The sequence below is a fragment of the Nelusetta ayraudi genome, unplaced genomic scaffold (genome assembly GCF_046127955.1).
Source record: "Nelusetta ayraudi isolate G7.1 ecotype Tasmania unplaced genomic scaffold, CSIRO-AGI_Nayr_v1 ptg000052l, whole genome shotgun sequence".
In the NCBI taxonomy this organism is placed as follows: domain Eukaryota; kingdom Metazoa; phylum Chordata; class Actinopteri; order Tetraodontiformes; family Monacanthidae; genus Nelusetta; species Nelusetta ayraudi.
Window position 1 is genome coordinate 3657501 of NW_027466102.1, and position 23088 is coordinate 3680588.

The 23088-nt window shown below is 42.7% G+C and overlaps 2 protein-coding genes across 7 annotated transcripts in view; one reads left to right on the forward strand and one right to left on the reverse strand.

Moving 5' to 3' along the window:
• The window catches only part of lama2 (laminin, alpha 2), a 190273-nt gene extending 187163 nt beyond the window's left edge, over window positions 1-3110 (forward strand). For all 6 annotated transcript variants that reach the window (XM_076037571.1, XM_076037568.1, XM_076037569.1 and 3 more), the window contains 4 exons: window positions 121-252; window positions 353-483; window positions 1182-1401; window positions 2092-3110. In XM_076037571.1, the coding sequence (XP_075893686.1) occupies window positions 121-252; window positions 353-483; window positions 1182-1401; window positions 2092-2252 (644 nt within the window). In that variant the 3' untranslated portion in view covers window positions 2253-3110. The remainder of the gene's footprint in view (window positions 1-120; window positions 253-352; window positions 484-1181; window positions 1402-2091) is intronic.
• A 928-nt stretch (window positions 3111-4038) lies between these two features.
• LOC142896026 (phospholipase B1, membrane-associated-like) lies at window positions 4039-23079 on the reverse strand. Its single transcript, XM_076037465.1, has 43 exons — window positions 22403-23079; window positions 21807-21863; window positions 21010-21070; window positions 20881-20915; window positions 20241-20325; window positions 20088-20139; window positions 19891-19971; window positions 19424-19477; window positions 19272-19333; window positions 18688-18763; window positions 18493-18600; window positions 17846-17914; window positions 17155-17226; window positions 16942-17031; window positions 16795-16855; window positions 16148-16206; window positions 15730-15803; window positions 15554-15597; window positions 15331-15439; window positions 14655-14706; window positions 13806-13886; window positions 13660-13725; window positions 12803-12903; window positions 12570-12651; window positions 12342-12446; window positions 12151-12246; window positions 10975-11046; window positions 10778-10855; window positions 10522-10582; window positions 10129-10187; window positions 9138-9205; window positions 9008-9051; window positions 7911-8010; window positions 7761-7812; window positions 7595-7675; window positions 7453-7518; window positions 7252-7346; window positions 6416-6497; window positions 6212-6316; window positions 6038-6133; window positions 5876-5950; window positions 4665-4748; window positions 4039-4595 (listed from the first exon to the last, which is right to left on the reverse strand). The coding sequence occupies exons 1-43, from the start codon at window positions 22455-22457 to the stop codon at window positions 4407-4409; spliced, it is 3294 nt and encodes a 1097-aa protein (XP_075893580.1). The 5' UTR covers window positions 22458-23079; the 3' UTR covers window positions 4039-4406.
• Window positions 23080-23088: the final 9 nt, after the last annotated feature.

Below are 23088 nucleotides of genomic sequence, written 5' to 3' on the forward strand. Positions count from 1 at the left end.
GTGACTGTCAAGATACAATACAATCAATACAACTGGTATCGTGGTATCGGCACGTATCAGTATCCATGCCCAGTCCTGTGCCCTGAAGTCCCCGTTTCACTCCCACCTCCTCCCTTTCAGGCCGCACCGAGTCCGTCCCAGAGGACTTCAACTTTAACATGGCCACGCCCGCGTCCAGTCACATGGTGGGGCGGTGCTTCCAGGCGACGGAGGCGGGCTCTTATTTCGACGGCACCGGCTTCCTGAAAGCAGGTGTTACACCGACGCTGTGTGAAGTAGTAAAAAAAAACGAGCAAAGGAGCGAAAAAAAAAAAAAACCAAAGTGACCAAAGTGTCTCTCTTTGCATCCAAGTCTCTTCCTACAGAGTGGGTCTGGACATGGCAATATCCTTTGAGTTCCGAACCAGCAAGACCAGCGGAGTGCTGCTGGCCGTCAGTAACCAGGCCAGTGACGGACTGGGAATAGAAATCGTCCAGGGCAAGGTACTGAAGGCCCGGGAGGAAACTCTTCCCTCACACTTGTCAAATGTGTCGCGAGACAAAGTCTATGGCTCGATTCATCAGTAACGTATTGTTAGTTATTGTTCAGTTACTATTAGTTTCATTCAGTTAATATTTCTTGCCCTGCTAACTTTCTCTTTGGTCCTCAGCATAATTTTACATCCACTGTAATGTTCTCATTTGTGCCTGTAGACTTGGCTGTTTTTCATTTTTCAATGCATTTTTTAATGCTCTTATGTACTGCAAGACACTTTGAGATCATGGGATGTGAAGTGCTTGAAAAATAAAATCCATAATAATAATTATTATTATTATTATTAATTCTTATAATTATTATTAATTAATACTTATTATTATTATTATTATTATCGTCATCAATCAGCCCATTGACGGGGCGATTCCACAATATTAAGAAAAGAAAAATAAAAACAACATCAAAGAATCAGCTGTCAGCTATCAGATGATGTTTTAAGCCAAGAAATGAACAAAAGGGGCATCGATGATCACTGAGCTTTAAAAGCCACTACACACTGCTGAAAAAAAATTGCATGCCGTCCCTGTCGATGTAAAAACCAGTGATTGACGTTGGTCCACACGTCCGAAACGTTAATTTCTTGGCTCTTCCCTCCCCCCCCACACCCACTCCCTCCCTCCCCTCCCCACCCCACCCCACCACGCAGCTCCTCTTCAACGTGGACAACGGGGCCGGCAGGGTCACGGCGGAGCACGCGCCCGAGGGCGACGGCTTCTGCGACGGTCGCTGGCACAGCGTCACCGCCAGCAAACAGCGCCACCGGGTGGAGCTGGCGGTGGACGGCCGGCAGAGCCGAGCCCAGAGTCCCAACGCGCGGTCGGCCACCTGCGACACCAGCGACCCGCTCTATGTGGGAGGCTATCCCGGTAGGACTGCATGCGTTTTAGCATGCTTTAGTATTTTCGCAAAGCAAGGGAAGTCACAGCTGCTGTAGTTCAGGGGTGTCAAACTCAAACATACAGTGAGGCCAAAACATTAAAGTTGGACAAAGTCGCGGGCCAACATTGATGTTTATAGGGAGACAATCTTCCTCCAGGTGGAACAGTGAACCTTTTCATATGGAGCCAAGCAAGTTTTGCTTCAAGCTGAATATGGTACAAGCCAAGCTTATTATTATACGACAGTATACAATAAATAACTTCACGTTGCACACATGCAAAAACCAAGTTCAGATTAAAAAGACTCAAAATGAGTGAAATGTAAATGAAAAATCGTGTGCCTCTTTTTATATTTGCAGCCTTCCGATTCAAATTTCAACAGTAACCTTTTTCCACTAGCTATTAATACATGGAACATAAAAATAACAACAATCAACCAACCACATTACAATGAGTTTTGCACCTTGTATTGATAGAAGTCCTTTGCACTGCTTCCAGCTGCCTTCGGGGACAGTGAAGGTGACTTGGTTTCGCCCTTAAAGGATTCTGTCCTTTTTTTGAAATTGAAAACAATGAAGTTTTAAATCGTTTTAGACAGACCTCCGTACTGGGAGGATGATCCCGCTGTGCGACAAACGACAAACATCATCACCATATCTGGCTTTTTCCCTGCCTCAGATGGAGTCCATCAGGCGGCGCTCACCACCAGCGCCCCCTTCAGGGGCTGCCTGAGGAACCTGCAGATCACCAAGGGCTCTGCCACATGGAACGTTCCCTTCAGCAAGGCCGTTGAGCTCAGAGGAGTCCAGCCCCACTCCTGCCCTGCCGCAGCCGCCTGAACAAAGCGCCCCTGCATCGCCCCCTCCTGAGCGTCCGCTGTTACTGCACTCCGCCCAAGGTCCTGCACAGGGGAGGAGTTTTATATGGAAACAATTTATTAAAAACAAAAAAAACCTGTCTGTTGAAAAAGAACCTCCGCAAAGTGTACTTAATATCCCAGCACTTAATAACGCTCATGTTTGAAGAAACTAATAATTAAAAAAAACATCTGGAGTAGTTGTGGAGAAGACAGGGTTTACAACCTTTGCCGCTCTGGCAGTATTCTTCTGGGATATGTTTACATGTTAGAAGTGAAAAAACAAAAAAAAAGTATTTTTGCAGAAGGTGTTTGTTGCTTTTATCATTTTACTAAACAAGCTTTTCAAAGTGTGTGTGTGTGTGTGTGTGTGTGTGTGTGTGTGTGTGTGTGTGTGTGTGTGTGTGTGTGTGTGTGTGTGTGTGTGTGTCCGTCCTTCATAAACCTTGTTCCTATTAGACTACTAGAAAAGTCTTCTGGGGAGTTTATCCATTCAATGAAATTGCAGTCACAACTCTTTCCTCAAACACACATTTGCTCTCTGTAGCAACACAGCTACTGCCGTCGACATTTTGAGGACTTTCACCCCAACAGTGAGCAACCGCGCTAGTGTGATCATGACGGTGAGCGTTCAGCTTTACACAACTTGTTCGACTGATTTCATTGTGTCGCACGCTTTCCATCACAATCTGCTGCCGGTGTTGTTTTTTTGCTCAGTGATTTTGCCAGTTGGGATGATGGGTTTCAAGGTTCCTGCAGGACCGGAGTCGTAAATCTCTGCATGGTTTGGCTGAAACTGCTTTAGTACCTGCTTTTCAAATATACTCTTGATAGCACTACACGGGTTGTACTGTCATTATTCATAATTAAAGAAGAGAGAGAGAAGATATTATTTTGGTACCAAAGAGGAACACGTGAATCAACCAAAATAAAAATTTGAAAGCTATTTTTCTATAGCCGATTATTCCAGTAGGTGGTGCCACTGCACAAATTGGCCACTTCCAACAGATTTCTTGCGATTTGAGCTAAACACTACAGTTTATTATGCTGTGTTGTTAGTCATTAAAAAATTGATTTTTATTCAACTCAGGATGGTTTTTCTAAATGGGTCCTGCTATTTGCCACGACCAATTAACGTGCGATTCTGGTTCTAATGAGCAGGTTTTAAAAATGTGCATACACTCTGATAACCTGCTGCACGACTTGCTGTACAGTGCACTCCTGGTTCACTCTGACTGAAAGCATGTCAGGGGCATCACAAACCACTGGTCACGCGCAATGGTTCTCTTGTCTATTCAGAAAACATTTGATTTTTTTTTTTTTTTTTTTTTTTTTTTTTTGTGATTTTTTTTTTTGATGACTGAATCAATTTTTAGCGAGTCTGTTTGTGGTAGCCTGTTTCTGCCAGTGAGAGAAAAAATATCCCGGGGTTAGGCTTCTTATTTTTGTTGTTTGGATGCGACTATACACTGGAGTGGACTCCTCTAATTTCAGTTTGGTTAGTGTGGTTGTGCTGCTGTCTGCTATATATATTATATATAGTATGTCGGGGTTTTTTGTTTTGTTTTGGGTTTTTTTTTAATTTTCGGACATGGTTGAGCATTTTTTTTATTTTTTATTATTTGTCCCGTAAAAAACAACACATTTTAGTACATCATTGTTTGTTTTTCAGATTTTTTTTTTTTTTTTTTTTTTTTTTAACGTTTGCCTTGTACCGCTCCGTCTCATGCTAAGCTGTCATATGACGGTTATTTAGCGAGTCTCAAGCTGTTTTTGAGTATTTTTTCGTCTCTGTATCTCAGGGCTCCGCCCCTACGATGAAGCAGCCACACGTCACCTGACCCCACATCTAAACATCAGTGACCACTTTTCTCTCTCACTTGCAAAACACTTTGATTCAGACTCAACGAAAAATATAAATTAAGAACACACAAAGCCATATTCAGTAAGACTCTTGCATATTTATTTAATCAATAAATTAAAAAAAAAAAAAAAAAAAAAGAATAGGGAGAAACATATAGAACATTTTAACATAGGCCCATTCTCTAAATTCAAACACCGGGAACATTTCAATAAAACAGAGCAGCATTAAGCGGCGCACTCAACAATAAATAGTCATTTACAAAAACAAACTGGCTTAAAACCCTGTGCCTTTCATTTCCATCTCATATGCTTCTTTCTTTTTCTGACACAAACACGAGAAAATGATCCCGGCGACGGCAAAGCCAGTGACCAGACAGGCGACTCCCACTACCACCGGCACCCACACGGGTATGTCCGTGGGACACTCGGGATTAGAGGGGGTGGTGTTGACTGGGACGCTAGACTGTGGGTCGGTGGATTCCGAGCCAGTGGAGTCTGGGACTGAAGACGTCTGGTCGGTGGATACCGGGACTGAAGACACTGTGCTGGTGTCGGTGGTGGGAGTGGGTACTACTGGACCAAGACTGTTGACTTTAGTGAAAATGAAGGGGCTGGCCTATTGGAAACATAAAAGAGAGCAAGGGCATCAATGCAAAAAAAAAAATTCATGCAGTATAGTTTAAAAAAAAAATATAATAATTAAAGATTTGAAAATAAGATGATGCCTTATTATAATAAATAAGCGACGGACAAAGCAATTGCACCAAAATTGCAAACAATTTTTTTAAAACGTTTTTTAAATTCATGTTCTCAATATTCAATTGTGTAAATCTGAGCAATAAAAACGAATGCATTTCATGTCCCTTTTTTTTTTCAGAACCTGTCCTTTGACAAAGACCAGTCAATGATGTTTCCCTGAAATTTCTCACAAATTTCCCAAAAATGTACTTAAAGCAGTCAAGAAGTAAGAGTAAAAAAAAAAAAAAAGTTGTGTCTTGTACATTGAGGCAGGCTTGAGAGTTTTGTAGATGGATGACGATTGAGTTGGATTGTCAAATGCTGAGAACCCAGTGGTGGGCCGTCAGGGCCAGTTCGGCCTTGTTCTAAACATACTTAGAAAAGTACATTTTCCCGTAAATAACAATAAAGTTATTCTCCATAGTTGTTATTTCACGTCATGTAATATCCACTTGGCTGCGGTGCTTCCATCGTTGTGTATTACGGTAGAGCTTTTATCCAATCATATTTCAGCAAGCTTGTGTTGTATGCAAGTCTGCCTTCGGCCAGCAGAATCAACATACCTGGTTCGCTGTGAGTGAACGAACCTCAGTTCGTTGCGACAGCCAATCAGATCTCAAAGCTGCGACGCCACGACCAGCTAGCTGGCTTTACGCTGAGCCTCACACGTACACATCCTGTGATTGGATGAGCACTGAGAACCTCACAGACCAGTTTTGACTGTACCAGTGGCCTTAGTTTCCTATTCTTAATTTTGAATTCAAATGCTCCAGAAACTGTGTGTCGCTCGACTCGCTCGCCTATATGGAGGTGATGCGAAGTGTAAATGTGATCCTATTTGGATTCTCGAGCTACGGTGTCATATTGAGGGTAATGTGGAGCGTATTTATTTCGGGTGGACTAAATCTGATGTCACTGGTGGCCAGGGCGTGAAATGCACGGCCTGATGATTAGGTTTGGCGCTCTGATAATGGAAGAATGTCTCCAGTGTGCATTCGCACATACCTCTGAGGGACAGCGGATCTTGGAGCGGTCGTACGTGAAGTTGTTGTAGGTCTGCTTCTCGCCGACAGGCTCCAACTGAGAGCAAAGAGGAAAACACGTCAGTGGAGACCAAATATTGGAGTCGACTGTGCTCGAGCCAGTGGTGGTGGGGTCAGTTCTCACCATGTTATTCCACAGGCCGATAGCCATCTCAGCGTGAGCTCGCTCGCTCAAGTGGAAGCAGTCCACAGAGAAGAAGCTCGAGTCGGCTTCGCCCACCTGGTGGAGAAAGCAGCAGTGTTAAAAACGGCGGCGCCGGTTCGGACGCGTCCGAGTTGCTGCACGCCAGCAACTCACTCCGACTTGAGGGATGAAGTAGTTCTGCAAGAAGGGCTGAAGCACGACAGCGAAGTCCTCTTTCCCCTCGTAGCGACTCCCGGAGATGAGCTGCTGCATCTCGACCTGAGGAGGGGGGGAAAAAAAAAAACACCTTTAGATGAAAGAAGCAGGAAGAACTTCAGTTGTACAGTTTGGGAGAGTTGAGGAGATATTTAGCCCTACCTGGTACATGTGATTCACTCTTTTGAATTCCTCAATCTCTGGGGAGCCTTGGTGTGGGTTGATGAGGCAGGGACAGCTCATTCTGTGGGGAACACAGTCCAGAAATCATGTCCTCCACATGAATGAAAGCCTTAGATGTGAAACTCTGTGGTTTCCCTCCCGTCAAACCTAGAATATTTCCCTGTTGGCAGTTTCTGCAAGCTTGGGTTACACAAATAAAATCTGAGAGAAAAATATAAATATGTTCAGGTTTGCCCAATTAGTTTGAATAAAATGGTTTTTTTTCTTTGTTTTTTGTGTTTGTTTTACATTATTGGTGACAATAATTCCAAGCAGACAACAACAACCACAAGCTAGCTGCTAGCTCTTTATGGAGACTTCTGTTCTAAAGGCACAAAAGGCATTGAACAGTGTGGACAGATATTTTCTAATTACCCCAAATGCCCAAATGCTGTCCTTCATTTTAACTAATTAATAATTCACAAGGGAAAAAATGAATAAAACAGTCAGATTTAGCAGTCTGCAGATACATTCACCTTGATTAAAAAAGTGTCGGTATCATATCGATGTTGGCAATATTCACAGGGTTCATAAATATCTAAGCAGTTTTCCCCAACACTAAGGAATGGAAATATAAAAGTTGCAGGCTGCGATAAGGCTTGCAAGGCTGAAACCGTCAGTGTCCAACAATAAACAAAACTTGTTCATCGTTGGGAGCAGACGGCCAAAATGAATGGCCAATAATATCGCTCCTTTAAAACGCCTCTTCTACGTGGGAAACCGATTAAAGTTTTTTTTTTTTTTTTTTTAAAGAGAGCAGCGAGGAAAAAAAATACCTTGAAAAAAAGGAACAGCCGATTGTGCTCTTCATCACCGTTTTCACCGGATCCAACTGCATGAGCTCCACAACGTTCACCAGCAGCCTCGGCACCTGATGCCGTACGGATGGGGGACAACGATGGCGCAAGAACATGAGCCACTTACTTATGCAGCAAACAGTCTGTGATAGGACTTGGTAAATAAATACAAAATCTCACCTGACTGTACAGCATGTCCAAACCGAGCATGAGGTTGTGCGTGTAGTTCTGCGGGGACAGGTTCACCTGCAGAGAGGAGCACAACACCGACATGTACTGTGTGTTCCCCAAACGCCAAGGTTCTGTTTTCAGAGACACTCACTTGGTCGTTGCAGTACGCGCAGAGGTCGTTCGTCCCGACGTACACGGTGACGAGTTTCCAGTCACTGTCAAAGTTCACCTCCTGCACGGACGTGAAGAAGAAACTTCAGAGCCCCGGCTGCAAACCGCTAGAGTACAGACTAGATGACGGGAGTGCTCCTCGCTACCTTGTGCTCTTTCATGGCTTTGATGAGCGCCTGGACTTGCGCTGGGATCTCCCTGCAACACAACGGACACGAGTGTCTGTTCAATATTCACGCGTTCACCTGCGCAGTGAAGGATAATGAGGAGACGGGCAAAGTTTGCGATGGACGTACGAGATCTTTGCTTCAGCCAAGGCCATGTTGAAGCCCTTCTGTCTCTGGGCCTGGCCTCTGGAGAAGCCCCTGACGGAAGGGTTGAACTTCTTCAGAATGTCTGCAGGGGAGGAGAAGAGGAGTCTGGGGTCAGGGGTCAGCCAAGAGGCAGTGCCACCACTCATCTCTCCTTCTGCTCATTTACATTCTTCAAGGGTGGGAAGTAGCTAAGTAAAAAAAATATATATACATATATATATATATATATATATATATATATATATATATATATATATATTTTTTTTTTTTTTTTTTTTTTTTTTTTTTTTTTTTAACTGTACTTCAGGTTTGTTTTTTTTTCTGAAAACGTTTTACTTTCACTCCCTACACTTGTTCACGAATATCTGCATATTGGAAAAACATGCTCGTTACTTTTGTGCTTAAGACAAACTCTGTTAAAAGTAATTCACTTATTTATTACCGCTGTTAACTAGAGCTGTTGTTATTATTGCTTGAAGCGGAGATATTTGGACTGTTGCTGTTGTGTAGTTAAAAATAAAAATGGATCATATTTTAGAGGGAGATTATTTCAGTACCTTCATTTTGGAGTAACGGTTCATTGCATTTTCAGTACAGAGAAAAATGTAGGTGTTGAAAGTAAAAAGACCGCTCATTGTTATTATTAAAAGCGTAAAGACCCAACAATGTCTCAGTGGTCATAACTACCACTGATTACAGTTCGGTTGTGAGGCAGTTGAAAAAGAAAAAAAAAACAAACATATGTAGTATTGAGAGCTGCAGAGCTGTTCAAAATGATCCCGATGCTCCTGCCAGACCTCTGGGCAGTTCACTCCAGATTATTCTGACACAACTTTTTCATTTTTTTCAAAATTATCAACAAATGTGTCGTTTAATTCCTTGGCAAGAATTTTTTTTTTTTTTTACTTTTATACATTTCAGAACGTGTACTTTCTTACTTTTTCTTGAGTAAAGGACTTGAATCGGTACTTTCACTTTTTTTTTTTTTTTTTTTTTTTTTTACAAGTATCTGTACTTTTACTTAAGTACAGACCGTGAGTACTCTGGCATTCTTTTAAAATCAAACGTCCCGAACTCACTTGGCAGCGTGGTGACGCTGTCCAGCGTCTTGTCGCCTCCGATGCTGCGAGACACAAGAAAAACTGGCTTTGAAACCGGGCCGCTCGTCGCCGACTGGTACTCACACTGGGTACTGCGTGTCGTCCCTACCTCCATGACACTCCTCGGTAGTCCGTGCCGAGGTTGAGCAGGTTTGTCGCTTTGGCGGCGGTAGCCGACTGGGAAACAAAGAAGGAGTCATATTGCAGAGAACAATGAGGCGCGATGAGAGTCTCACATCAAAGGCTTTCACCTCCGGAGTACATCAGCGGGGGGGGGACCATTCATCACCCAGTTATCTGACAGATAACTGACGGCCGATTGGAGTGTTCAGAGTTCAGCGATACCAAACCCCTGATACCAACGAGTTCACGGTTGGTGCGTGATTGCAATTTTGTCCTTTCCATCAGCGTACGTACTGCATGAGCGCGCACTATATATATATATAAAGGCGGAATGGCAGTGTTGCGATACCGCAAGATTTGGTATCGGTCCGATACCAAAAAAAATAAAGGGCCAGTATCGCCAACACGCGATATGATGCCGATACCTTTTTAATCAAGGTAAAGGCATCGTGAAATTGTTAAATCTGAATGAATTTTCATGACCTTGAAGTGTTTTTTTATTTATTTTTTCCATGTGGATTATCAATTAGTTGAAACGAAGGACAGAATTTGGGCATTTTGGATAAACAGAGAATATTTGTCCTCAACGCTCAATGTCTTTCGTACCTTTAGAGCAGAAGTCCTTATAAAGAGCTGCTGGTTGTTCTTATCTGCTTGGAATTATTGTCGCCATCATTTCATCAGACCTGACTTATGAAACTTAGTGGGCAAACCTGGAGTAGTTTATACATGATAATCATGGTATACAAATGCAATATCTAGATACAAATCAAAAAGTGTCATCTCATCACACTAATATTGATCACCAATACCAACATTAGTAATGGATATTTGGATCGATAACACCCCCCACTGGGGAAAAAAGTGCTTAGCATGCATGAGGGCTAAATTTGGAGAAACACTCAGAAGTGAGGATCATCGCACTGCACAGCTGAGAGAGGCGCTGCTTGCACTGGGCCCTGTGTTATGAGACTAACCGTTGCCGAGTCTCCCAGCGCTGCCACCACCTTGATGTCTGCTGGTCTCAGCTCGTGAACTACAAGGAAAAAAAAAGTTAAACATATATTTTTATAAGTGGATTTTAAAATGCTTATTTTTGTAGAGAAAATGTTGGGCATTTCTTTGCAGGACACAACATTTAATCCACTCATTTCAATCATTTATTTGCTAGACCGAACGTTTTTGTGTAATGAATTTGAGTGCTGTTGAATTAATTCTGGGTCACAACTTCATGATAAGGAAAAAAAAAAAAACTGCGGGTCCTGAAACTCCACCAGTTGAGAACCACTGGCCTGTGGAACGCGACATTGCCGCCATCTCATACACATCTAATGGGCCGACTGTTTGGGAAAGTGGCTCTTGTGCCTCACCTGAAGTGGGCACGGTGTCAGAGGGCGCAAGGTCCGCACAGGAGAAATCACTGCCCCAGTTCTGAAGGAAGGGAGAGAGTGAACGAATGTCAGAAATGAATGAATTTATAGTGAGATACAGCAATTTATTTTCTCATGTGACTGTGCGCTTCTACATATGAAGATGTTAAAAAAAAAAAAAAAAAAAAAAAAAGGATAGCTAGTTATTAGCCTGACAGCAGAGAGGTGATCGGAGAGACTGGAACCAGAATCTTACGGTGATGGGTCCCGTCGTCGGAGCAGGACCGGCGTACACGTAGTCGCTGTTGTTGTAGGTCCGGATGAACGGCGCCGCCTGCAGGTGGCGATGACAATAAACACGATGAGACAAAATGCAACTGCGAATGTGGAAAACGTCGCGAGAATTATCACACTATGCGTGAAAGGGGCAACATTCGAGCCTGATGGACCCACCGTGGTCGGGCATTTCAATTCAATGACCGAGGCGAAATCCTGAAAGGCCGTCTTGTTGCCCAGAGGCTCCAGCTGGAGAGACACGAGTCAAACAAGCGATTAAAACAATGCGGAGCAAAGCAAGACCATTTTCTCATGATCACAGCTTCGTCTTTGTGTCACAACACAGAGGGCCGCCTGTTTTTGCTGGAGCTGCTTTGGGACTCGTGACAAAGTTTGCTGATATCCAAACCTCCCTTGCGAACAAGAGGCGATCCACCGGTCGACTTTATCCTGGCGCTTCGTACAGTCAAACAGAGACGTCAAGCGACTGATTATAGGTCCAGTGTGTAAAATCTCTAAGGAAGTCCGCTACTTAAGAGAGCCCGCCTGACAGCGCGGTTCATACTTAGGGCACTGTCAGGGTATACAGGGTATATAGAGGTATACAAGTAATGTGAAGCCGGGACCGCCGGTCCGGTTGACAAACCTCGTAAAGTAAAAAAAAATTTTTTTAAATGTTACGCAACAATGATGTCAATAATCCATAGAAAAGTCTTAAACTAAGACGATACAATGGTTTCGTAATATTTATATCTTCATTAACTAAGAAAATACTTCCATTTGTAGCTCGCTTTTACATCGCGATGTTTTTCGAAGATGTCTTAGCGAAAATACGCAGTGCCTTCTGGGTAGCCCTTACTGCCAAGGGTGGTGCCGGAGAATCTCAATACTGAGGGCGATACAGCCCTTAAACTCCTCCCTCAACTTGACGTTCTTAGAATCGGGACAGCACGTGCCCCCCCGGGAGCGCGCATTTTTGAGATTGAGGGTTGAGGGAGGAATTGGAATTCACCCTTATTGTACTGCCACTTTGCACTTTATTTAATGTATTCATGGGCAGTATGTTCAGCTTTTATTTACCAATATGATAATCACAAATCAAGCTAACTTTTAAACACTGGACCTTTAACTGTTTATCGAGCCATGTAATCTACGTTTTTAAGACGCCGCTTGCGGCCATCCCGTCTTCTGGGCTTTTTTTAGAAATGACATGCAATTTTTCCCTTTATTGTGATGGGGGATGAACGGATATGGACGATGCGACACTTTTGTGTAAAGACCGTAGACTTGAAAATGGGCCACGTGACTTGAAGGTAGCTGAGCGGGGTTGAACGTCGTGCGTTGAACACTCACCATGTTGTTCCAGAGGGAGCGCGCCATCAGCGTCTGAGCCTTCTGGCTGAGGTGGAAGCAGTCGGGACTGAAGTAGCTGCGATCGGGGCGGCCATCCTGCGGGAAAAGGTCGGTGAGAAAAGTGTCAACACTTTTCACAAAAAAAAACTTTTTTTTTTTTAGCTGATTTGCTAGCGCGGCCTGCTACCGACCGGCAGTTTGGGAACGACAATGTCTCTCAGGAACGGCTGGATGACCACGGTGAAGTCTGAGCGAGTGTCGTAGCGGCCCGACTCCACCAGCTCGCGCACCGCACGCTATCGCAAGGAAAGAAGAAGAGGGAGGGGGGAAAAAAAAAAACAACAAAAAAACACACAAGTGTTTATGATCAAGTATAGACGATGAGCTGGAGAGTCGTCCGTACGGGTCCGCAACCTTACTTGATAATCCCTGTTCAGTTTGTTGACCATCTGAAGCGCTTGGGAGTCCTCTTTGGGCAAGATGACGCAGGGACATATGATTCTGGCCAAGGAGATGAGGACAAAATAATAATTAACAATAATAAATGGCACATGAATCAAACGTCAGGGCGGTGATGGAAGCCCGTGTTTCTGCATCGCCGAAGACACACACACACACACACACACACACACACACACACAAGAAGACGTACTTGATGAGCCAAGTTGGACATTTGAGCGAAGGGTCCAGGTGCATTTCTCTCAGAGGGTTGATATAGAGCGGCTCCACCAGGTTGACCAGAGTTCTCGGAACCTTGGAGAGAAACGATGAATTTGTGGAGATCAATTAACTGTCAGATTAATTAGCTGATAGTTGGGGGCGCATGTTTATCAGAAGGGATTGGTTTGCAGTATTTTCAATTTTATTTTATTCATCTTTTCGTAGTTTATGTCCTCACACCCTGCATACTGCTACTAGATGGGGGCACAACGGCAGTTTAACCATACATCAACATATTTGATACAGTGAAGGATAGAAAATGTTATAAAATAGTCACTGTCTGCATGGAGAGAATGCATTTTACTAAGACATTTATGTCAGTTATATCAAAGTTCTGTCCAAATCTGTGTTTTGAATTTGATACCGCGGATAAACAAGGCACTTTCCCCCCCTGAATGTTCATGTCATGCTAGGTAAATGACATCTACATGATGCTACAGCACAAAACCCACACTTTATCATGAGTTCATTCATCTGCTGAAATGCCACTCAGTAGATGTGACAACTTTTTGTGTCTGAAATTGAAATTGTGAGCAAAAATGTGGCAAAAACACCAAATGTGTCATATGCGATAGCATATATATATGTACATGTATATATATATACATATACATATATGTACACATACATATATACATACATATATACATACATATATATATGTATATATATATATATATATATACATATATATATATACATATATATATATATATATATTTTTTTTTTTTTTTTTTTTTTTTTTTTTACAGGGAGGGTGGGTGGGTGGCTCTTGGGGTTTTTTTTTACCTCTTTGTGCAGGTAATCCAGGCTTTCCTGAATGGTGCGAGCATAAGTCTCTGCAGAGAACAGAAGCTGCGAAGAAATGAACAACACGCTCAGGCTCTGTTCTTGCAGTATCGTCAGTGGGACCGTCGCTCCACGTCGGTACTCACAGAGTTGTAGCAGTGGTCACACAGGTCGTTTCCTCCAACAAACAAGGTGATCACCTTCCAGTCCGACTCAAAATTGATTCTCTGCAAACGAGGGAATGCGGGAGGCGAAGGGGGCAAAAGGAAAGGAAGAAAGGAGAAATTAGAAATGTTGCGGCTTCTCTTTGGGAGTGACCAGGACGGATGTGATCAGGAAGGAGTTCATCAGAGGAGCAGCTGGAGCACGTTGGATGTTCTGGAGGTAAAGCCAGGATGGTTTCAGTGAATATTAGGGATGCACCCATACCACTTTGCGAGTACTTAGATGTTGGTACTCACCGATACTGATACTGAGTACTTAATAAGACCATTACACAATCTAGAATTAATCAGATTTGTTTTTTCCTCATCAAGTCTTTCTAGAACAGGGTGACTGTCACAAGTTTCACTGCAGTACACAAATTTAACAAAAACTGTCACATATATACACATACATATACAACTGGTATCAGTGTCGTGATATCGACACAAGTACAAGTAAAGTACTCAACCCCTGTATAGGTACCGACACTGGTATCGGTGCATCCCTAGTGAATATATTAGAAAAAGGATGCTGCAGGAAGAGCAGAGAGGAGATCTATGGATGTAAAAGGCAACACGAAGTCAGCTGGTGTGAGAGAAGAGGATGCAGAGGAGAGGACTGGAAGGAGGCTGCTGATTGGCTGTGGCCAACCCCTGAAGGACACAGCCTAAAATGTCGTTCTGTGCACATGACATATAGCTGGTGTTTCAGCTTCCAGCAGTAGCACTAGGATTTATTTCTTCTTCTTTTTTTTTTTTTTTTTTAATAGAAGAACAGTATAGATAACTTGCCGGATCATTCTTCATCCTTTTCACCAGAGCTTGTAACTGTGAAGCCAAGTCCCTGAAGACACACAAAGAAAACAATTAGAAAACGTGTTGATTTTGACAGTTTTTTTTTTTTTTTTTTTTTCAGTTCAGCTCCTGTCAGCTTTAAGCATTTACATTTACAATTTTTCACAGACGTCAATCATTTCAACTCAGATTTTAATAGGAACTGGGAATAACCCGTATCCAGTATCAGGTATCGGTACCGATACCTGGGTTAAGTACTGTGGGTTAAGAACACTAGTATCGGTAGATACCAGCGTTTTGGGGTATCTGCTGATGCCACAACACAGGTCAATTTAGTTAAATTTGTGTTTGCACTGCAGTGAAACGTGTGTCAGTCACTGCTGTTTTATTAAGACATGACGAGGAATGTTGTTCAAATAACAGAACAAAACAAAAAAAAAAGAATCAAAGTGATTCTATAATGTGTATTGGCCTAATCAAGTACTCGGTATCGGTATCGGTGAGTTCTGAAATGCAAGTACTTGTACCCCACTCTTCTGTAAAAAAAAAAAAAAAAGTGGTATCGGTGCATCCCTGATAGGAACTGTCACTTACATGTGAACCATCTTAGGCACTTTTTCCATTTGATTTTCCAATTATCTTATTAATTAACTGTTTTGTTTGTTCGACTCACTTGGTCTTGGCTCCTGTCACGGCCTGGTTGAGGAAAGCCTGAGGAGTGTCCTGCGTGCCGGTGCCGTTGGAATAACCCATCAGGTTGGGGTTAAAATGTCTTAAAATATCTGCAGTCACAGAGACATTAAGGGTGACCGCTAACCTTTAGCGCAATGCCAATTACGGAGAACAAGCAAACGTGTTGCGTCGAGCCAGGCAAAAAACAATCAAAGCAGACTCACTGGGCAGCGTGGTGACGGCGGTGAGGTTTCCATCTCCACCGATGCTGCAAAAGCACAGCGCACACAGCTCGCATTGAGCGACTTTTCCTCTCTGAAGGCGCTCTCACACGCAACCCGCACGGGCTTACACACACATTAACGTAGGTAACGTAGTAGAATGCTTTACAATGCTTTACCTCCAGGATAAACCTCTGTACTGCGTGAGGACCTCCAGGATGTTGTTGGGGTTCGCTCCGATGCCGTTCCCAGCCTGAGAGACAGGGGGCAGTGGTTCACAGTTGCAGAGGAAATCATGCGGGACACGCGTCATCTCACTTTCTATACTGGTTGACTGGCATCAGAACCCTTCCTTGGCAACACTCTTCCAAATGGGACGTAAATGAATAAACTCTCATATGTGATTGATGGTGACTTTAAAAAAAAAAAAAAAAAAAAAATTCAATTATAACTCAAATAACACAAAACCTCATAACTGACTCTGTCTTAATTATTAGACAACTCAAAATGAACTTTACATACATTTGCTTTAAATCCATCATTTTGCTGAGCAGCAAATAAAAAAATATCAGCAGAGGTGAATCAGTCCCAACTCACAGTCAGAGAGTCCCCGACAGCGGCCACCACTTTGATATCTCCAGGCCTGAGCTCGTGGACTGGAACAGGACAAAATATCACCATTAATGTTACACAGAGCAATTGGTGAGACAAAAGCTAGTATACCGACAAAATGAGCAAATCACACGATGTAGATGGATTGAAATTGAAAACCCTTCGGAAGCCGAGCAAAGAAAATTTAGCATTAAGGTTTTCGTATATTTTTTCGATGACAGACAAAGAAATACAATGGAATAAGAAATACATTGTGTTGAAGATAAGAAAAAAAGTACACAATTTGCATTGAATTGTAGTCCTATATTACATTTTTTTATTTTTTTTTAAAGGGGATTTTGAAATGTATATATTTAGGGAGAAAATGTTGGGCATTTAATTTTCAGGACACACAATTCAATATTTTGATTCATAATATAATATTTATTTACCAGACATGATAGAAAGTAGGTTAGCGTTTTTATTTCTGTGGAAAAAATTTGGGTTGCAACTTCATAATAAGTAAAAAACAACAACAACAACAACAACAACAACAACACTGCTAGTCTATGCTAATACATAGGCTGACCACAGAATCACCGACATAAAGCAGCAGTGGCGTTAAATGACCCTAACTCATTATCAATCCTTACCCGAGGTGGGTGTGGAGGGAGAGGGTGCCAGGTCCTTGCAGGGCATCTCCGTTCCCGTCAGCTGCGGGGACACACAGAGCACATCCACAGTCAGAAGCGCACAGGAGACACAGAGAAGTGGCAGAGCATTCATGCTAGGGCGCTCACTGGGTCCAGCAGGGGAGAAGCACCATCGCCACCACCACCACCACCACCACGTGAAGGAGAGTTTCCCTCGGTGCGCAGGAAGGGCCGGTCCTTGGAGAGAGGGAGGGAGGGAGGGAGGGGGGTGTAAAGTTTAGTTTATTTCATGTTTTTGTTGCGATAACACACTGTGGTGCGTCACTTGCTGTGACCGCATATCTGCAAAACGTCACCGACCTCAGCTGGACACGGCAACGAGATGACGTTCCCCTTGTCGTCGGCGCTGGGTTGGCCACTAGGGGGCTGCAGCTGAGGGACATACAAAAAAAAAAAAATGACCTTCATTTCCGAGACGGCATTCTGTCCTCCTGTAAAAGTATGGATACTTGTGTAAAAAATAATCTGTTACAAGTAAACGTACTGGTTCAACTCCTTTACTCAAGTAAAAGTAAGAAAGCACAGGTACTTAAGTGTACTCGGGTATTTTTGTTTTGCAATTAATAAAACAGTATATTTGCTAATATCCCAGCTACTCTGAAGTAATCTCCCCCTAAAATATGATACAGTTTTGTATTTAACTTCACAACAGCATAGTTCAATTAGCTCCACTTCAAGCAACAATAGTAATATGTCAAACACTTTAAAAAGAATTCGTAACTTTTAAACACTTTCAAACACAAAAGTATAGCCACCTTGTTTTTCCAATGTACGAAGTAGAAAGGACAGATATGTGTGTACAAATACTGCGAGTAATAAGAAAGACATATACTCAAATAAAGTACACATACCTGAAAAATCAAATTGAGTACAGTAATGAAGTATTTGTACTTTGTTATTACTTTCCACCTCTAGACAGCAGTAACTCTGTGTGTGTGTGTGTGTGTGTGTGTGTGCGTGTGCGTGTGTGTGTACAGGCCTCAGGACTCACCAGGTCAGTCCACACCTGCACCATCAGGTTGTCGGTTTGCTGTGACGCCTCCCTGAGAGACGCGCCGCTCTGATAAGAACATGAAAAACAAAACTGCGTTGTTCCTCGCTGAGAAGACATCTACAGTTCCCGCTCTTGATTTTTTTTAGAAAGAAGTGTTTGTACTGACGTGGCGAGATAAGATGTAACAGTCTGTAAAGCATGTGCGGCCCTGTTTAGCTTTTTAATCCAGCTGCCAGTAACAGTAAGTAGGTCATAAAATGGCAGTATTTCCTCCATTTTCCAGTGTTCAGAGAGTCGTTTCAATAAAGAGCCAAATACCGTGGGGCTTCACAGACACATTTTTTTCTTCACGCTATTGTTCGTTTTCAATTGACAATAAAAACACATGCTTTCTGCATATCCCACCATGTATTTTTTTTCCTCCTATGAAGGTGGGTCACCAAAACACTCCATACATCTGCTCCCGCCCCTTTACTTTTCCATTTTAGAGCCCTTCTGTGGCCCACCAGTCAAAACCCCTGCCCAACCCCCTGCCCTAGCCTGCTTTTGAGGCCTCCGCTCAAAAATTGCATCCCTCAATAAAAAAAAAGAAAAAAGAATGTAACCACAACCATCTATTTCTTAGGGGAAACTTTCGAGCTCACCGAGACAGACGGCGGCTCGGCGATCAGCGGCGCCCGCTGCAGGACGACGGCGAAGTCGTCCCCGTCGCCGTACCAGCTCCTCTGGACCATCAGGTCCTCCAGGGACTCCTGCGTCCAGCCGAGAGTTCAGCACGTTCAACAATGATAAAACTGTTCACCGCAGCTGCGCAAAAACCCACGGGACCGTTCACAAACCTGCAGAGCTTGACTCAGTACTGCCCTCTGTAGCCGGGCCCCTCCTTCAGAGCCTTCCTCCATGCATGAACACACCCTGCCATGAGTACAAGCACGCACATTACTTCATCGATACACTGCGTTGAAGTTGATAGATTGATATATTTATCAATGTCTGCAGTTGAAATACAAGTACAGGCCACCCATTCATAGGCTGCTCCAGGCTCCCCCCGATCCCAACTGGCGGGAATCATGATGCAGATTAGTCGTAATACCACTACTACTACTACGACTACTACTGCTAACAATAATAATAATAATAATAATAATAATAATAATACATTTTATTTACATTGCTCTTTACATTTCATTTCAGCAAACTCAAAGTACTGCAGAGCAGGAAAAATAAATAATAAATAACTCTGAATGTAATGTTTCAACTACCATTTGAGAGATCCTTTCATTGACCCTACTCTAAACTCAGCTCTCATTAACTGACACTGATGGAGATTCAGGTCCACGTGGCCTCTGACCAAGCAGATGTTTGGAGCCAAAAGTCTCAGTTCTCAGGTCTCTGTTAGTCTGTGTGTGTGTGTTTTTCTCACTTGCTGTGGAATCTGCCGGGCCCTCCGTCCCACAATGCAACACTGACGATGGCCCGTTTCACCTGGAGCACAGTGAGACCCAATTTAGGGTTAGTTTGCAAAAAAACAAAAAAACAAAAGAAGATTTTGAAGGGAAGTGAATGAAAATTCACCTGAGCGTTCAACAGCTGCAGGGCTTCATCCACATCTCTGAGGGCAGACTGGAACTGTGCACACAAACACAGGGTTCAGACAGCGCAGTGAGTAAAAAAAAAAAAAAAAGAAAAAAAAAGAAAAGACACAGAATTCGTGATTGTATGGTGTTAAAAACAGAAAGACAGAGCAGCAGCATTTCTGCTATTTATTTTTTTACATTGCCGTTTGGAAACTGGTCTAGGTCTAAAGCCCCCTTTAGATTTTAGCAGAAGTTAATTAGTACAAATGAATTTTGAAATATATTCATGATTTACTTGCTAATTTCAAGTGAGATTCAAGTGAGATGTTTAATGCGCAGTGCTTGCAGTGTGTTGTGTTGTGTGTGAGGCTTTATAGAAACGCAAAGCGTGGTATGATGATGCGTGATTTGGCATTTTTTTAGCCTCGAAATTCTTCAAACTGTCATTTCATTCTGCTTAGTCACCTGCTGTGGGTCGCAGGCACAGAGCTGATCCATTTGGATAAAGAGAGGTATCAGCTTCCAGTCTTTGTCCATGTCAACGCCCTGGTGCAGAAGAACACATGAATAAAAAAATTAAGCAGCTTCTTGGATGAGATTTCTGATTTCTCTGTTTGCAAATAAAACAGGCGACCTTGCTCTAAAGCAAGCAGAACACCCACCTGAGTGTTTCGCAGTCGAGCAGACATTTCCTCAACCTGCCCGGTCAGCGTGCTGAACAAAACCAATGAAACAGTGAGCATTGCGAGGGCAACTTTTAGCCACGGGGGCAGCGGAGGCCGTCGGACGGAGGTGCGCCTGAGTGCCGTTCATACCTGCGTCCCACAAAGTGAGGGGAATACAAGCTGGTCTCCTCCGGGAGCAGGCCGACGAGCGCAGGATTGAACAGCGTCATCAACTCTGAGGGACGGTCATGAGAAGATCGAGTCACATTTAAATACAGCAGCTTCTTTTTTGAAACACAAAAAGCTCCAAAAATATCGAGAAATCTTAGTGTTTGTACAAGCTAACATATATATACCTGATATATACATATATGTATATATATATATATATATATATATATATACATATAATGATATGGCAGCGTTTCAATGCATTTAAGCAGGTAGTCGTGGTGACGAGGACCCTGCGCACGTCCGGGGTCACAGATCACTACAGCCACTCACTACGACAATAGGGATTCTCTGTTTTGTATCACTCTGTATCTTTATGGAGTGCTGGCTGTGTACATTGTATTTTTGAGAACAGATAAGAGATGGCGAGCACGGTGCAGTAAAGATAGAACAGTAGTTCAATGAAAGCTGGTATCAACCTGCTCGCAGTGTTTTAAGTTTTGACCGAGCACCAAAGAAGGTGGCGGGGGGGGGGGGGGGGGGGGGGGGGGGGCTAGTGGGAGAATCCTCAGATTGAGGCTTTCGTGGGCGCGAGGACAACTGTTGCAGTGAAACTCACCTCTGAGTCTTGAAACCACGTTGGACAAGTCGGTGCTGCAAGGGAAGCACGAGAGCAGCAGATTGAGCGAAAGGCTCCGTGTGGAGGAAGCTTCATTACTTTGTGCTGGGAAGCCAAACAGCGACTCACCCGTGTCCGTCAAGTCCGACGGGATGAAACACAGCCACATCTGAAGGCCGCACGCTGTTAACTGGGAAAAAGTAGAACAGAAATATTAGGAAATCTTATTCTATTGCAATATATATTTTCATTTATCTTCAGTTAAAGTGAAAACACAATCAAACAAGTTGGTAATTCATATATATGTGTATATATGTATATATATATACATATATATACATATATATACATATATACATATATACACATATATATAAATATATATACATATATACATATATACACATATATATACATATATACACATATATACACATATACACACATATATGTATATATATAGATATATATATATATCTATATATATAGATATATATATATATCTATATATATATAGATATATACACATATATATGTATATACACATATATATGTATATATATAACAGTGAAAACAAAAAGAGAGATAGATAGATAGACACAAAAATAACTTTCTTTAGGTAATATTGCTGTTGTAATAGTAATTGTAATTGTAATAGTGCTGTTTATATAAAACTTCAAAGTATTAAGTGCATTACTACAAACTGTTTTTTGTTTAGCTGGCAAAAACATAAAACATGCCATAATACAGTAGCTCTTGAACTCACGGTTGCTTAGAATTTGATTCAAAATCTTAACCAGTGGTGGATCACATTCTATTCACTGGCTCCTTAGCAATGACACAAAATGTAGTATGCGATGGCATGGAATACAATATTGTAGTACCTGGGTGAGTTATAGAGGGGAAACAAGTTTAGGTGCGCTTACCATTTGAAGGTGGCGTTGCAGAGGGCGACATGTGAGAGCAAGGCCACTGTGTGGCCACTGCAACCAGGGACGGACAGACAGACAGACAGACAGACGGACAAAAAGCAACGGGTTCAGTTACTAACCAGCAGCACTCATTGTGTTATTCTACATTACCGTTTGTCTTTTTACTTTCAACCGGACTCCCCCCCCCCCCCAGACTTGTAAAAGACATTGAGGCATTGATTGTGTTGGACGCACAAGGTTCAAATGCACATATGAGAAACCGCAGTCTTGACAAAAAGCATGCAAGCGTCACTCTCTACGTTTTTCTTCAAATTGTGTTCAATTAAATCCTGTCAAAGAGAGAACGGCTGGCAGAGTGCGGTGAACGAAGGGAGGATCACACGTCAACATGAGAACATTTAATATGAAAAATTACTGAAGGGTTGAAATTCTTTCTTTCTTTCGATCCTTCCCTCATTTCACATTTTACTTTCAAACGCCCCCCTCCCCCCCCCCCCCCTTTCAAAGGCTGATCTCCGGCAGCAACAGCAACTCCAATTTAGTTTCTTCAACAAGATGATGGAAAGGAAACAAATTGAATGGTTAGAAACCTGTTGTGGAAGCCAGCGCAGCAACCAGTACGAGCCTCTGAAGCATCTTCTCCATGACGGACTTCCTCCTCACAGATCTTCTCTGCAGCCTTTTGCCACTCGGCTCTCTTTGTTTGCCTTCGGCCTGTGCCGTTATCAGTTATACCTGGCCAATAAACTAAATGATAAATATGTATGACGGGGGAGGGGCCCGGCCTACTTGTCCAAGGGCGCCTTCATCAGGCTATAGAATGCTATGGCAACACTGATAATGCAGTACTTACGGTAAGGAGCAGTGAGAGTGAACCTGTGAACTGTTGACTTTTCTTTCCCCCTCCCACACTATTGCAACAAGTTAAGTGACAAAAAAAACTGATGGGATTGTACATACAGTATATGCAACCATCTAATAAGGCCCTATTCAGTTTTTTGTTCAAATTGCGATTGTAAGTTGGTGAATATGGACTTTAAGGTTCAAGCTCTCCTTCGATAACACAATGTGATTTAATTTATTGCAGAAAGAAATGAGAGGTTTGAACCCATATTAGGATGATGAGGCTTATTAAAGAACTCTGAGGAGACAATCTGTTATGCTGCCAACAGTGGGGTCATAACTTTGTTCTAGTTTTGATCCCACACAAGACAACATGCCCACTTTGCAACACACAAGTCCATCAAGTTGCCAATAAATATGAGACAAAATGCGT